Genomic DNA, 14249 nt, shown 5'->3' on the forward strand with positions numbered 1-14249 from the left:
TATCACGTAACGAAGCCTCGTTTACTGAAATCACATAACATTTCGGCAGTTTGATACGTGCTCCAAAGCACTGATTCAAAGATGAACGAAGGTCTTACAGGTGTGGAACGACATGAGGGTGAGTAATTAATGACAGAATTTTCATTTTTGGGTGAACTAACCCTTTAATGCTAAGATAGATCTGAAAAGGATCATAGGAAATGATGGGGTTCTTGTTCATGCTAAATCAATGTGTGGTCAGTGTGATACTCTCATATTTAAGTCTACCATGTAACCACACTCCTCTAATGCTTTGCTTGTACTAAATTAACCCTCCAGCACTCTTCTAACTCCCCCCTCCTATCAGAGTCCATTTGGCCCATCACTCACTCTTACTCTCTCACCTTCTCCACTCTCCTTATTCCACTGACCATGCATGTTCCAAAAACAGATCAACTTTTCATTTCAGTGCTACCCCCTACATATGCTACCCCCTCATGCTCCTTGCCCACCAAATAACCCCCCACATCTTAAAGTCTGAGACGGCGAAGACGTTCAACCCCTAGACTGTAACTCAATCCTGCGAAGCCATACGCAACTGACTGGAATTTTAGGGTGTGGCGATGGGCAACTTTGACCAATAGGGCAGCTGGCAGCAGTATAAAACGCTGCACATGTGTGAATTTATTCGCTCTTTCTGTCAGTCCATCACTCCTGTAAGGAGGGGGTCCAAGTAACGGGGGGCAGATTTTGTAATACAGAGAGGAACAAGAGCAATAAAGACTGAAAGGCACGGATAGACCTGTTTAACTAAGCTTTTGCCACTCCTAAAGATCCTTCACCCCTGACAGGATGGAGGACGCCCACGCCAAGTCCCCGGCTGAATGTCTGGCCTACTTTACGGTTAGCGAGACCACCGGTCTTACCCCTGATCAGTTCAAGAAGAACCTGGAAAAGTACGGCTACAATGGTGAGATTAATAAGATGTCTTGAAGATGCATGCAGGGTTTAATAGAAAGACAACCAAACACTAAATAGTGGAAATATTTCTTTTTAGGAAGGCACACAAATAGACCACCAAGTTTTTGGGTTAAACTTTTAAATAGTGAAAATAGTATATGCAATTGCATAGATCTTAGACAATCTTGACTTTTGGGAGGAACACATAATGGATGGTTTAGTATATTCTGAAAAGTTCAGACTCTTCAGTGGCATTTCAAGGAACATCAACAGGTTGTGGCACATAAGCTGAGAAGCTGGGATTGAAAATAGATTTTGGCAGAGGAGGAGAAGGGAAGAAAGACAGGTGATGGCCTAACGGCCTTGCTTGGATATCTGAGAGGTCTTATTAGATTAGCAGTATTTCAGGCCGATGGGGGAAGGGGATTCTTAGGGGCTGGCTGAAGTTGGCCTGAGAGATCAGATATGTTACTGCCATTACAAAGTCATGATGTACAAAACATGACCACCTGTACAGAGAGGACTTAGCATGCACAGGCACTTTTAAAAATTCAAATATATTGATAGCAAGTGTTGGAAAACATCCCTTGTTAGAAAGCAGGTTTCACATTACTGTTGAGGGGTGCATTTTCTTGTATTATTATTATTATTATTATTATTATTATTATCGTTGTTGTTATTTGCATTGTTTATATTCATAATTAAAACTTTTAATTTAAGATTTAGTGGTGATTTATGTGTTCATTATTTAAACATTGAAACATTTCTCATATGTGTATTCAAATATATTAAAATATTTGAATATATATATATATATATATATATATATATATATATATATATATATATATATATATATATATATATGAATATTGAAACTGGGACTGAATGTTAGTATTGCTTTCAAACTGTTCATATTTTATAGTTAAAAATATGTCCATTTCATGTCCAGCAACTGTTCCTGTGTAATATATAATATTGTATATAATAATATTAATATATAATAATGCTTCCTGTCAGTTGTCTGCAAAATTCTTGAAATGTCTCAAGTTCCTTTTTATAAGTTCCATATGAAATCAATTAGAAATGGTTATGCCATAATAGCTCCTCTTGGATATATTGCCCAGAATAATGTTATTTGTGCTGTCTTGATTTCTGATCAATTACTCATTTTATTTTTTTATACTTTCTTTCTCAGAGCTGCCAGCTGAGGAGGGTATGTACAAACATACTGCTAATAAAGTAACAACATGAGAAATAAACCAAGTTCACACTGAACTAAATTCCCCTTCCTTTTAGGAAAATCCATCTGGGAGCTGGTTATTGAGCAATTTGAAGATCTGTTGGTCAGAATTTTGCTGCTTGCTGCCTGCATCTCTTTCGTAAGTTACTTAGAAGTTAATAATTAAAAAAAGACTGGAAATAAATCAGCAACCATAGAGAAATATCTATGTCCATTGTTTAAGATGTTAAAAAATACCTAAATATTAATATCTCACCAACAACAACAACAACCCAAAAATATTACAATATATTAGTCCCTTTGGTCCCCAAAAATTTATATTTTAGTAATGTTTATATTGAGCATATAAGAGAACATTACAAAAAATATTGGAAATGACTCATATCTATCTATCTATCTATCTATCTATCTATATATATATATATATATATATATATATATATATATAACAAAATAGTTCTTTAAGTCGAGACCCAACAAAAACATTAATAAGTAAGTTGTCATAGTGATGTACATACAAAACATATCAAACACTCTGTTTCATGTGATTTAATCAGATCTGTCAGCATGTAGATTCAGCATGTCACACACTTTTAAACATACCCTTTAAACTTGAGTGGTGTGTCATGTAAATAGCTGTTGTAACATAGTGTAGGTTGTCTTAATGCACTTAATGCTGAAACATACATCACAGCCATTTATGGTGTTATGCAACAAGGTACGCATGTTAAATTGACATTTTATTTAGCGTTAAGGTTATGTGCAAAGGTCTACATAGTATGTGAACAGTATAGCATCGGCATTAAGACGTGATGGCAGTATGACATATTGCAATGTAGCATCAAACGGCGTCGATTGATCTTAATTTATTGTGCCATATGGATGGTGTTATTTATCCCACAGTTTTCTAAGCAGGAAAGACTCCGTAAGGTGGATGTTTTGAGGGTTCAGCGGGTATTAGGAGGTTAAATGTGAAGATGGGGGGTATTAATGTCGAAACCCCCACCACCCTATGCCTCAACCAGCTGTTCCAATAGCCTTAGAAGGAAAATATTCAGGAGCTCAGAATACGTGTGAGAAGGCGAAGGGGTTTATTTTAAGCAGGACTCAAGTTGAAGACAGAAACTCTATCCTTTGAAAAGGTCAGGAGAGATGCATGAGAGAAAGTAAAGGGAGAGAAGATGCAGGCCTGTTGTGCAACAATATTGTGAAATTATGTTTTGATGGGCTTTAATGTATGCATGCATTGCACAAGATGAGAAATTAAGCAACCAGACCAATAGCATCATGATGTAAGAATAGTATTTCTCATATTCATAAATACTATTTAGGGTTGGCCCAGTGAGCCTTTAGGCCTTCCACTGATCAATAAATCAATATATTTTTTAAACAGTTTATGTAAAAAATGCTGTAAAATCTTGACATTATCTGCTGTAAAAGTGAAATAAACACCCTGAATGCAAATCAAGAGCAAGATGTATATTGTGTGCTGGTCTCTAATGTCTGTATTTGTGTGTTTTTTAGGTCCTGGCCTGGTTTGAGGAGGGTGAAGAGACTGTTACTGCCTTTGTTGAGCCTTTTGTCATTTTGCTCATTCTCATTGCCAATGCCATTGTCGGCGTGTGGCAGGTAATGCACCAAATGCACACAGTTACTTAATCACAGAAGCAGATGAATGTAGACTATTGATTTCACATAGTAAATGAATTGATTGCATGACTCATAGGCATCTGTATGCAAACCAAACAAATGTCTTGTCTGCCATACAGGAGCGTAATGCTGAGAGCGCCATTGAGGCTCTGAAGGAGTATGAACCTGAGATAGGCAAGGTCTACCGTTCTGACAGAAAGAGCGTCCAGAGGATCAAGGCCAGAGAGATTGTCCCCGGTGACATTGTGGAGGTGTCTGGTAAGACTCCTTTATGTCATTCAATCTTTGGTTCAGAATATACTGCTATATATGCTGTCAGTCTATCTTGGTTCCTGTAGGATGGTAGAAATATACTACTATAAATTCATGTTCTATCTTGGATACAAATTTTACTACCTGGTTTGCACACATCAAACCCTGCCAGGCAAGTTTGATTGACAGAAGCAACAAGATGTGAAATATTATATGGCTACATACTGTGTAGTAAAGAACTACACACCGTATTGCGTATTTTGATAGTTTTCCACAAATCATGTGGCATTGCTGCCACTGGTACAGAGGCCACATATAATCTTTGTGGTCCATGGCTATATATTCAAATCATATAACTTTAGTCATTTCAAGTTTCCTGTAGGTCTGGTTTTTGGTTCAGGCTCTTTTAGTTGCAGAATTGGTCATGAATCACCAAATTTTTCCATACTGAAAACTCTCTCTTTCCTCTTCCCTAGTTGGTGATAAAGTTCCTGCTGACATCAGGCTTACTGCTATCCGATCCACCACCCTTCGGGTTGACCAGTCCATCCTTACTGGTTAGTGCTTTTAACAGCGTATACCTATGGATTTTGAAAATATACTCTAACACTCAGGGCCGGCTTGTGGGGCCCTAGGTGAGATCATGAAATTTGGCCCACTGGTTTCAAAATTGTCAGAACATTAAAACTTTATAACCACTACAAACATGACAAGTGGTTTCTTTTTAGTGGAAAATAATTCATAAAGCAGCTGTGCTGCACTGCATCCCTCTGTTTTCCAGTGTATTGAGAACAAAAATGTTCTCACATCTGTAGTTACACTGAGATCATTTTGTGTACATTCTCTCAGGGCTCCCTCAACACAGAGGGGTCCTAGGTAACCAAAACTCTGCAGTAACTCAAATATTCATCATAGGAAGATGATCCCCATGATTACATAGCTTTTTAGGGATGTAATTGGTCATTGAGGTTATTTTATATTTTATTTGTATGTAAATATGGTTATCTTTTTGGACAGGTGAGTCTGTCAGTGTGATCAAGCACACAGATGCTGTCCCCGACCTTAGAGCCGTCAATCAGGACAAAAAGAACATGCTTTTCTCTGTGAGTTTTCATCAATACACTCCTCCAACTATTTACAGATTAGTTTTCTACCTCTTCAATTAGCTACATTCCTCCATACTCACAAAGTTCTGGGAGTTTCTCTAAGATAACCCAACCTGGTGACCACGATTTCGCTTGGGTTTTTGTAAAGTTAAGTAGATAAGAAAGTTGTTCAAACCCCAACACCAGCCTAATCTTAATATCTTAATGGTCAAAAGAAATATTGCTTCCAGGAACAAGAAGTTGATCCAGGAAAAAATATCATTTGGGTAAATCATTAGTTTCTTCTCCCACCTATAGGGCACAAACATTGCTGCTGGCAAGGCTATTGGAGTCGCTGTCGCTACTGGTGTATCCACTGAGATTGGTAAAATCCGTGACCAGATGGCCGCCACAGAGCAGGAGAGAACTCCTCTGCAGCAGAAACTGGATGAGTTTGGTGAGCAGCTCTCTAAGGTTATCTCTCTGATCTGTGTCGCTGTCTGGATGATCAACATCGGTCACTTCAATGACCCCGTCCATGGTGGATCCTGGATCCGTGGCGCCGTCTACTACTTCAAGATCGCTGTTGCTCTGGCTGTGGCTGCAATCCCTGAGGGTGAGCATTATAACGTGCAACACATATCTCAAAGTTTATTTTTCACCAAGGTTTATTATGTAATACCAATACGCAACACAGTATGCCCACAAATAGGCTAAAACCTTGTCTTTTAGTCTATACTTTACATGAAACATACTTACTATCTAAATCTATCAAGATCATCAATAATATTGACAGATATTAATACATCCATTAACTCCTTTCCTCTCATCAGGTTTGCCTGCTGTCATTACTACCTGCCTTGCTCTTGGTACCAGACGTATGGCCAAGAAAAACGCTATTGTCCGTTCACTGCCCTCTGTGGAGACTCTGGGCTGTACCTCTGTCATCTGCTCAGACAAGACTGGCACCCTGACCACCAATCAGATGTGTGTGACCAAAGTAGGTGTTGCATGGGATGCAATGTTACATATAGTCAACAGAATATTCAAAATGAACCATCAAAATAAAGTGTTATTGTTGCGTATATACACGTATCCACTAAGAAATAATGAAGCTATTGCTAATACTTCAAGTTCAATTTATTAGGAATACTTAAGTAAAGTCTGAATATATTTTTAAGTATACTTTATGTAGTAAGTTTACTAATATCAGTGTACTAGAAGTATACTTGTAAGTGTACTGTTTCAATACTACTTGCATGGGACTAAATTGACCCACATTTTAGTGTATAAAAGTATATTTTTAAGTATACTTTAAGAGTAACAGTAGTACCAATTGAACTTATAAATAAACTGATAGTTAAATACTTGTAGCAGCTGCATGACTGGATTTAATAGGGGAAACTGCGAAAACGCGAGTAAAGCACAAGTTAAACAAACGATTAAACTAAAGGTTGGTCTCTATAGTGTCCCTGTTACAATTTAAAAAGATCCAGTAATCCATGGATATTGACACACAGCCAGGAATCGTGTTTCCAGACATTTATATGTGCCTGATATTGATGCCAGGGAAATACATAAAGCAACTTTGCCTGTGAACGCTTTATATAAAAACTATATAGGTAGGTCTAAATCCGTGTGATCACTTATATCAATTTTATATATATATCATCCAGTCCTAAAACTTGTATAGTTGAGTTGTCAATACAATATATATTACAATACAGGGTATGATTTTATCCCAAACTTCAACATATTGACAAAATGATAACTGCTGTATACATTTATGTAATATGGACATATTATTACTTTCAGACTAAGATGAAATTGTATATCATTACAGATGTTCGTCATTGATAGAATTGATGGTGATCACGTTGATCTGAACTGCTTTGATATCTCTGGCTCCAAGTACACACCTGAGGGTGAGGTGTAAGTACACAATTAAATACTTCCCCTAAAATGCTCCTTTTTATTATCAGGCTATCAACAAGGTAAAGTCATAAATGTAATCTGAGTGGCATCTTTTTCTCAGCACAAAGTCGGGTGCCCGTGTTGACTGCAGTCAGATTGACGGTTTAGTTGAGTTGGCCACCATTTGTGCCCTGTGCAACGACTCCTCCCTTGACTACAATGAGGTGAGAGACACTCTTAAATACTTCATTCTTTCATTCTCTATTTTTGTCCAAAACAACAACAACAAAAACTGTAATCTTCCTTTGTGCTACAGTCCAAGAAGATCTATGAGAAGGTCGGTGAGGCCACTGAAACTGCTTTGTGCTGCTTGGTTGAGAAGATGAATGTTTTCAAGTCCAACGTCAACAACCTGTCCAAGATTGAGAGAGCAAATGCTTGCTGTAGTGTAAGTAGAGGTGTACCTTCCTAAAACATCAGTAATGTAGCATGGAGCTGATTGCTTTGTTACTCAAATTTGCTTTCATTTTCATCTTGTGTAGGTTGTTAAGCAGCTAATGAAGAAGAACTTTACCCTGGAGTTCTCCCGTGACAGGAAATCCATGTCTGTGTACTGTACCCCTACCAAGGGTGATGCAGGCTGCAAAATGTTTGTGAAGGTATGCTTTCTATTTCACCATCATGTGTCTCATGGTTTATTGGAAGTTCCTTGCAAATATTGTAAATGATATGGTACCATGGTAATTTAAATGAATGTACCATGGCATTGCTAACATGGTACCAGTTTTTTTAAGGATTTAAGAAGTATATTGTCACAAAAATGGTAAATATTGATGGTGATCTTCCTCTAATAAGAGATGCATCTTCTAAATCCTCTTTGTTTTAGGGTGCTCCAGAGGGTGTGATTGACAGGTGTACCTATGTACGTGTTGGTGCTACCGCGTACCCCTGACTGGAATTGTAAAGGATAAGATCATGGCCACCATCAAGGAGTGGGGTACTGGCCGTGACACTCTGCGTTGCCTGGCACTTGCCACCCGGGACACTCCCCTGAAGGTTGAGGAAATGAACCTTGAGGATTCTACTAAATTTGCTGACTATGAGGTGAATATCAAAACTAACTAAGAAGTCCACCTACCCATGCTGTAGACCAGCATCCAAAACATTCCATATTGTTGCAGTTAGACACAAACCTTGTATGTTCAAAACCATTACTTTTTAGGAAAATAAAAAACCCTGATTTTTTAAAGAATTGAACAGCATGTCATCAGAGTTAGTATTGTGGCTTTAAATATGGTCAGACACTTGCATCTGTCATTATATTATTAAAATTTACCAAAATCAAACTCAAACAGAGCTCGATATGTATATATGTGGAGATATGTATTTTTCCACAATGAGGATTTGCCTAAAATTTGAGAATCCAATGGGGTTACAAATTTAGTTACAACCTTTAATTGGTACAGTACTGATTTATGGAACAAAAATGAAAATGACGAAATATGGAGATAGCGACGATATGCTCCAGCTTTGGTGGTCCAGCAAGGATGATATGAGGGCTAAATGAACAGGCTAATCTACATAAAGTCTTGCTACTTCCATGTTTTGGTCAGACTGACTTGACCTTCGTTGGCTGCGTTGGTATGCTGGATCCCCCCCGTAAAGAGGTTACTAGCTCCATTCAGCTGTGCAGAGCTGCTGGCATTCGTGTTATCATGATCACTGGTATGCTTTTTTATCCATCCTTTCATCAGTCATCTCTTTCAAGCTTTTATTGTTGCAACACCTGACATGTCGGCAAATGACTAAAGAATCTCATAAAAAACTTAAACCCTCAGGTGACAACAAGGGCACCGCTGTTGCTATCTGCCGTCGTATTGGCATCTTTACTGAGGAAGAGGATGTGACTGGCAAGGCTTACACTGGCCGTGAGTTTGATGACCTGCCCCGTGCTGAGCAGAGCGAGGCTGTCTGTAGGGCATGCTGCTTTGCCCGTGTTGAGCCCTCCCACAAGTCTAAGATTGTTGAGTTCCTGCAGGGCTACGATGAGATTACTGCTATGGTGAGACATAAGTACACTTGCACTTTACAAGTTAACATCCACAACATTATTTTTACATGAAGACCTGCCTTTATGATGATACAGTAATGTTGTTATCTTTGCTCTAGACTGGTGATGGTGTCAATGATGCCCCTGCCTTGAAGAAGGCAGAAATTGGCATTGCCATGGGCTCTGGCACTGCCGTTGCCAAGTCAGCCTCGGAGATGGTCTTAGCTGATGACAACTTCTCTTCTATTGTGGCAGCTGTTGAGGAAGGCAGAGCTATTTACAACAACATGAAGCAGTTCATTCGTTACCTGATTTCTTCTAATATTGGAGAGGTCGTCTGGTAAGAATCCATCGCCTTGTTTGATACCATATCTATTATTCTCGTGTATGCTCAGATGCAGAGGTGGATTTGAGTAACTTACTACTATACTTAAATATTATTTTGGGGAATCTGCTTACTTTAATTGAGTTCTGTTTAAAATACTTGCACTTAGTTACACTTAAATGGTAAAAAAAACAAAAAACTTTTTGATTCATTACAATTTTATGTAGACTCATACAAATTACATATCATGCGACTTAAATCGTTTCTCATTTAAAGAGAAGGGTGAAAGACGAGGGTGAGTAAGTGATAACAGCATGTTCATTTTAGGGTAAACCATTCCTTCCAGACATAGATGTTGAACTAGATTAGTAATGTGAGTTTTATGACAACCATCGCTGTAGATGGATGATCTTGAGTCAAATGTGAACACGGTTCATGATAAGTGTTGGTTATTATTCTAAAAACCACTATATTCAAATGTCAAACTATTGTAAAATCATCTGCTAAAAATAGACAGAACAATGAGAAAACTGCAATTTTTGACCATTTTTTTGCATCAAAAATATTAAAATGGGGACAATGCCTCTTGTTTTCTAAAGTCCGATTAAAAAGCTTATAAGTTTAGAACACACATTTTCAACTTTAAAATGCTCAAGGACAATTAAATGTGGAAACCTTTTTTCTTTCACTCAATTTTGGTGGTAGGTACATTTAATTGAGTAATTGAGTTTTGACATAGTATCTGTACTTTAAATTAAGTACAATTTCTCTACACTTTTTACACACCTTCTCACATGTGACATTCTTTTCGTTTCTTGTCTTCTTTTAGTATTTTCCTGACTGCTGCTCTTGGTCTGCCTGAGGCTCTGATTCCAGTCCAACTGCTTTGGGTGAACTTGGTGACTGATGGTCTGCCTGCCACTGCCCTGGGCTTCAACCCCCCTGATCTTGAGATCATGGGCAAGCCCCCCCGCTCTCCCAAAGAGCCCCTGATCTCTGGTTGGCTGTTCTTCAGATACATGGCCATTGGTGGTGGGTATCCTTGTTATTTCTGTGGAATAACTGCTTACTCATATTCTCTGTGTGAGTTTTGGTGTTACTCTAATGACTTGACTGTCCTCAGGATATGTGGGTGCTGCCACTGTGGGTGCTGCCGCCTACTGGTTTATGTATGATGATGAGGGTCCTCATGTCACCTACCACCAGCTGGTGAGCAATGTCTCCATTGTATTATTTTAATCAAATGTGGAAAGAAATCTTCTTTATCATACCAGTTTATGTCTGCTAATTTCTCTTCCTGCTGTAGTCTCACTTCATGCAGTGCCACGATGAGAATGAGGACTTCACTGGCCTTGACTGTGAGGTGTTTGAGGCTGCTCCACCCATGACCATGGCTCTGTCTGTCCTGGTCACAATTGAGATGTGCAACGCCCTCAACAGGTTACATCTTCACTGCAGTCTATAACATCCAACATGATTTTGTTCTACATGAAGTTGGGTCTTCTGTAACTCAATAGCTCTATTCCAATCTAGTGAGCTACCTTGCTAATCTAACTTCTAGGCAATATGGTAACCAAAATATTCCTCATAAGTAACTGATTTCTACACAGGAAGCAACTTAACCTATATATGTCACTAAAACAGTGTTTTGTCTAATGCAGTAGATTTTCAGTATTTAACTAAGTATATTTACAGTGCAATTACAATTTTCCTTTGCTCTGTCCAGCATCTTGAATGAATCTTCACACAAGCTAGCCGCAATGCATTATGCATTATTTTATTTCTGTTGAAGATACATGAATTTCTGCTTTGGAATTTGGCCCGAAATGGGCATGTCAAAAATAGAGGCATTTCTGAGTTTTTTTGCCCTAAACAAAAACACTCTTTGAGGCTCCCACAAAAAACACCCAGAATATTGATAGTTTAATATTATCAATTTATTATTATGGCTGTTCATATTAGCGAATGAGTCGGTGTATGAGAATAAAAGCAAAAATGATGAAAGTGAGCAAAGTAGTCAAGACGGCACAGACAGATGGCTGTTCTAATTGAGCATTCTAATACGTGAATAATTTCATAACAACATGAGCTGCCTGGTATGAAGAAAGTGGTCAGTATGATTAATATTCAAAATGGTAAGCAAACACTGCTTTGTTTACTGTTTGTATATCTGAGTTCTAGTTTCAGGTTCTCTTTTTGAATTACTAATATAGAATATTGATACCTGTTGATATAGACAGTTATTTCCTTACATGCAGGTGCAGAACGCACATGCTAGTTGGCAGTCACCTGTAGTTCTTTTGGTGTGTTCAAGCCCAGCTTTTTGGCCCAGATGCGAGGCGACGACGCAGTCGGCTTTTGACGCCGCTAGTTCTTTGACATCGGCTTGGTGTGTCACAGCCTTAAAATGTATAATTTTGCATAAGAAAAATGGAAATTCAATCACAAGAGATCAGAGGAGATGCATGTAACTGCCCAGTGTTAATGAAACCTACAATGCTGTCAGGTTTTGGAACAGAGCTAATGTTACCCTGACATTATGGTGGTAATAAGGATTCCTCTCTGTGTTTCTGTGTCTTTCTCATTAGTTTGTCTGAGAATCAGTCCCTCTTGCGTATGCCCCCATGGAGTAATGGCTGGCTAGCGGCTGCCATGACCCTTTCCATGTCCCTCCACTTCATGATCCTCTATGTGGACCCCCTGCCTGTACGTCTTTTACCTTTATTTCATCCTGTTCTTTATATTTGACTATATCTCTACACTGGCCACAACCTTCCTTTTCCTATTACAGATGATTTTCAAGTTGACACACTTGAACGTGGAACAGTGGATGGTGGTACTGAAGCTTTCTTTCCCTGTTATCCTCATTGATGAGGTGTTGAAGTTCGTCGCCCGTAACTATGTAGACGGTGAGTTCTCAAACAAATGTAAATATGCATGTGTTCACATAATTTTAAAATAACATGCATTTAAGTAAACACATTTTAAATGTCAAACTACATTCATACTTACTCTTTTCCAACTTACAATGTGATACTGTCTATGCTGACTTTTTTTCTATGAATGAAATTTAATATAATTTCTTACTTAAACTTAATTTCAATTAAAGTTTTCTTTTTCTATTTATTATATATTAATTGCACAATGTTTTTCTTCATACAACTTGGTTGCACTAAAAAGTTTTTAATCCCACACTTATCATTCTTCTATCCTTTATCTTTTCTCTCACTCTTTTCAATTATTTCCCACTAACCTACTATTAATTTCCAGCCTAAACAGTCCCACCTCCCAGTTTTCAAGTAACAGAAGCAAGGTATACAATACCCCTCTCATAGCTGTTGTGCTGTACCTGTCTTTATACATGTCTATGTCTCTTTCCTTGTGCATATTTATTGGGAGGGTTGGTATTGCTTTGAGAGAACATGTGGTCTTAAATTGGTCCATAATTAACCATGCATGGAGTACCTGTGAAATGTATGCTTAACTTATCATTTGCCTTCCTCAGTGGCAAGGATTTAAACTAGTTCACAGGTTGCACCAACCTGTGATTGCATTGCCAGCCCAATACAAAAACATCTGCATCTAAAAATTGGCTTGTTTCTACTAATTGAGAAGTTATATTTTATATCAGATACACTATAAAGTAACTTGCATATAATATTAACTAACTACTTGTTAAATTGCATGTTACACAGTGGATACACAGTGTGTATTTTGCCAACCCTAAACATAACAACATAAACATAATGTTGTTCCAGGACCATTAAGGACGATCCAGGAATGTCCTGTTTGGGTAAATCACGTTCAAGAACATGTGTAAATCATGTTGAAGTCAAATTATTTTCCTGGAGATTCAAGATAGAGTGTTGTGAATTAATACATTAGTTTATAGTACAATAATATGTATTGTAATGTAAGGGAATGTGGCTTTTGTTTAAGATAAATGTTTTTTTTTTTTTTGAAGCACTTGCTAAATTGTGTTTGTATTGTTTGCAATGTGAATATGATGCTTTGTGATTTATCACAAAATATTGTATAGTGATGTGTGTATTGTGATACAAATTGTGTTGTGAGGTAGCGGACGACACCCAGAACAGGGTTTCACAATGACATTTAGTACTTCTTAATATTTGCTCAGTGTTGACCTTCTGTTTATTAAAACTCCTCTTTTTTGTTATTCCCAGGTAAAGCGTGAAATGCAAAGACAAAGATGTGGGAGTGAAAAAAATGGAAGATGAAGAAGAGAATAGCAAAAGAATGAATGAGGAAGGATGGGAGAAGAGAGTATTTACATCTATAGCTCTCATGAGCCCATCCACAGAATGGAGAGCACAAAGTTATTGGAAAATATTTAAAAAAAAAACACACACACACAGAAAAACTAAAAATACTAAGTTTAGGAACAGAGATTAATATATAGGTCAGCCCTTCCAAATTAGTGTTTGAATGATGAATTGTTTTATTCTTAAAATGTATTAAACATTTTTTTGTTAAAATTGTATACCATTTTACACTCTTTATTTCTCTTCATTCAATCCCTACACAAACCTGCACATTTTGTGTTTTAATTCCATTCCTTAAAGGGTTAGTTCAACCAAAAAAGAAAATTCTGTCATTAATTACTCACCCTCATGTTGTTCCAAACCCGTAAGACCTTCGTTCATCTTCAGAACACACATTAAGATCTTTTTGATGAAATCCAAGAGCTCTCTGACTCCTCCATACACAGCAATTTAACTACCACTATTCAAGGCCCAGAAAGTTACATTGTTAAAACAGTCCATGTGACTA

General features: G+C 37.7%; 1 protein-coding gene across 1 annotated transcript; it reads left to right on the top strand.

The window, feature by feature from the left end:
• Positions 1 to 656: 656 nt before the first annotated feature.
• Positions 657 to 13959, top strand: atp2a1l (ATPase sarcoplasmic/endoplasmic reticulum Ca2+ transporting 1, like). Its single transcript, XM_048170180.1, is given in 24 exon segments — positions 657 to 949; positions 2138 to 2155; positions 2239 to 2321; positions 3707 to 3811; positions 3952 to 4090; positions 4561 to 4641; positions 5102 to 5187; positions 5488 to 5785; positions 6003 to 6169; positions 7013 to 7101; positions 7205 to 7307; positions 7400 to 7531; positions 7626 to 7742; positions 7970 to 8018; positions 8021 to 8187; positions 8697 to 8808; positions 8922 to 9145; positions 9253 to 9473; positions 10288 to 10490; positions 10582 to 10667; positions 10765 to 10898; positions 12047 to 12164; positions 12250 to 12367; positions 13643 to 13959. Coding segments are annotated over 24 exon segments (2979 nt in total). The 5' UTR covers positions 657 to 831; the 3' UTR covers positions 13654 to 13959.
• The last annotated feature ends 290 nt before the right edge of the window (positions 13960 to 14249 follow it).

The sequence above is a fragment of the Megalobrama amblycephala genome, linkage group LG20 (genome assembly GCF_018812025.1).
Source record: "Megalobrama amblycephala isolate DHTTF-2021 linkage group LG20, ASM1881202v1, whole genome shotgun sequence".
In the NCBI taxonomy this organism is placed as follows: Eukaryota; Metazoa; Chordata; class Actinopteri; order Cypriniformes; family Xenocyprididae; genus Megalobrama; species Megalobrama amblycephala.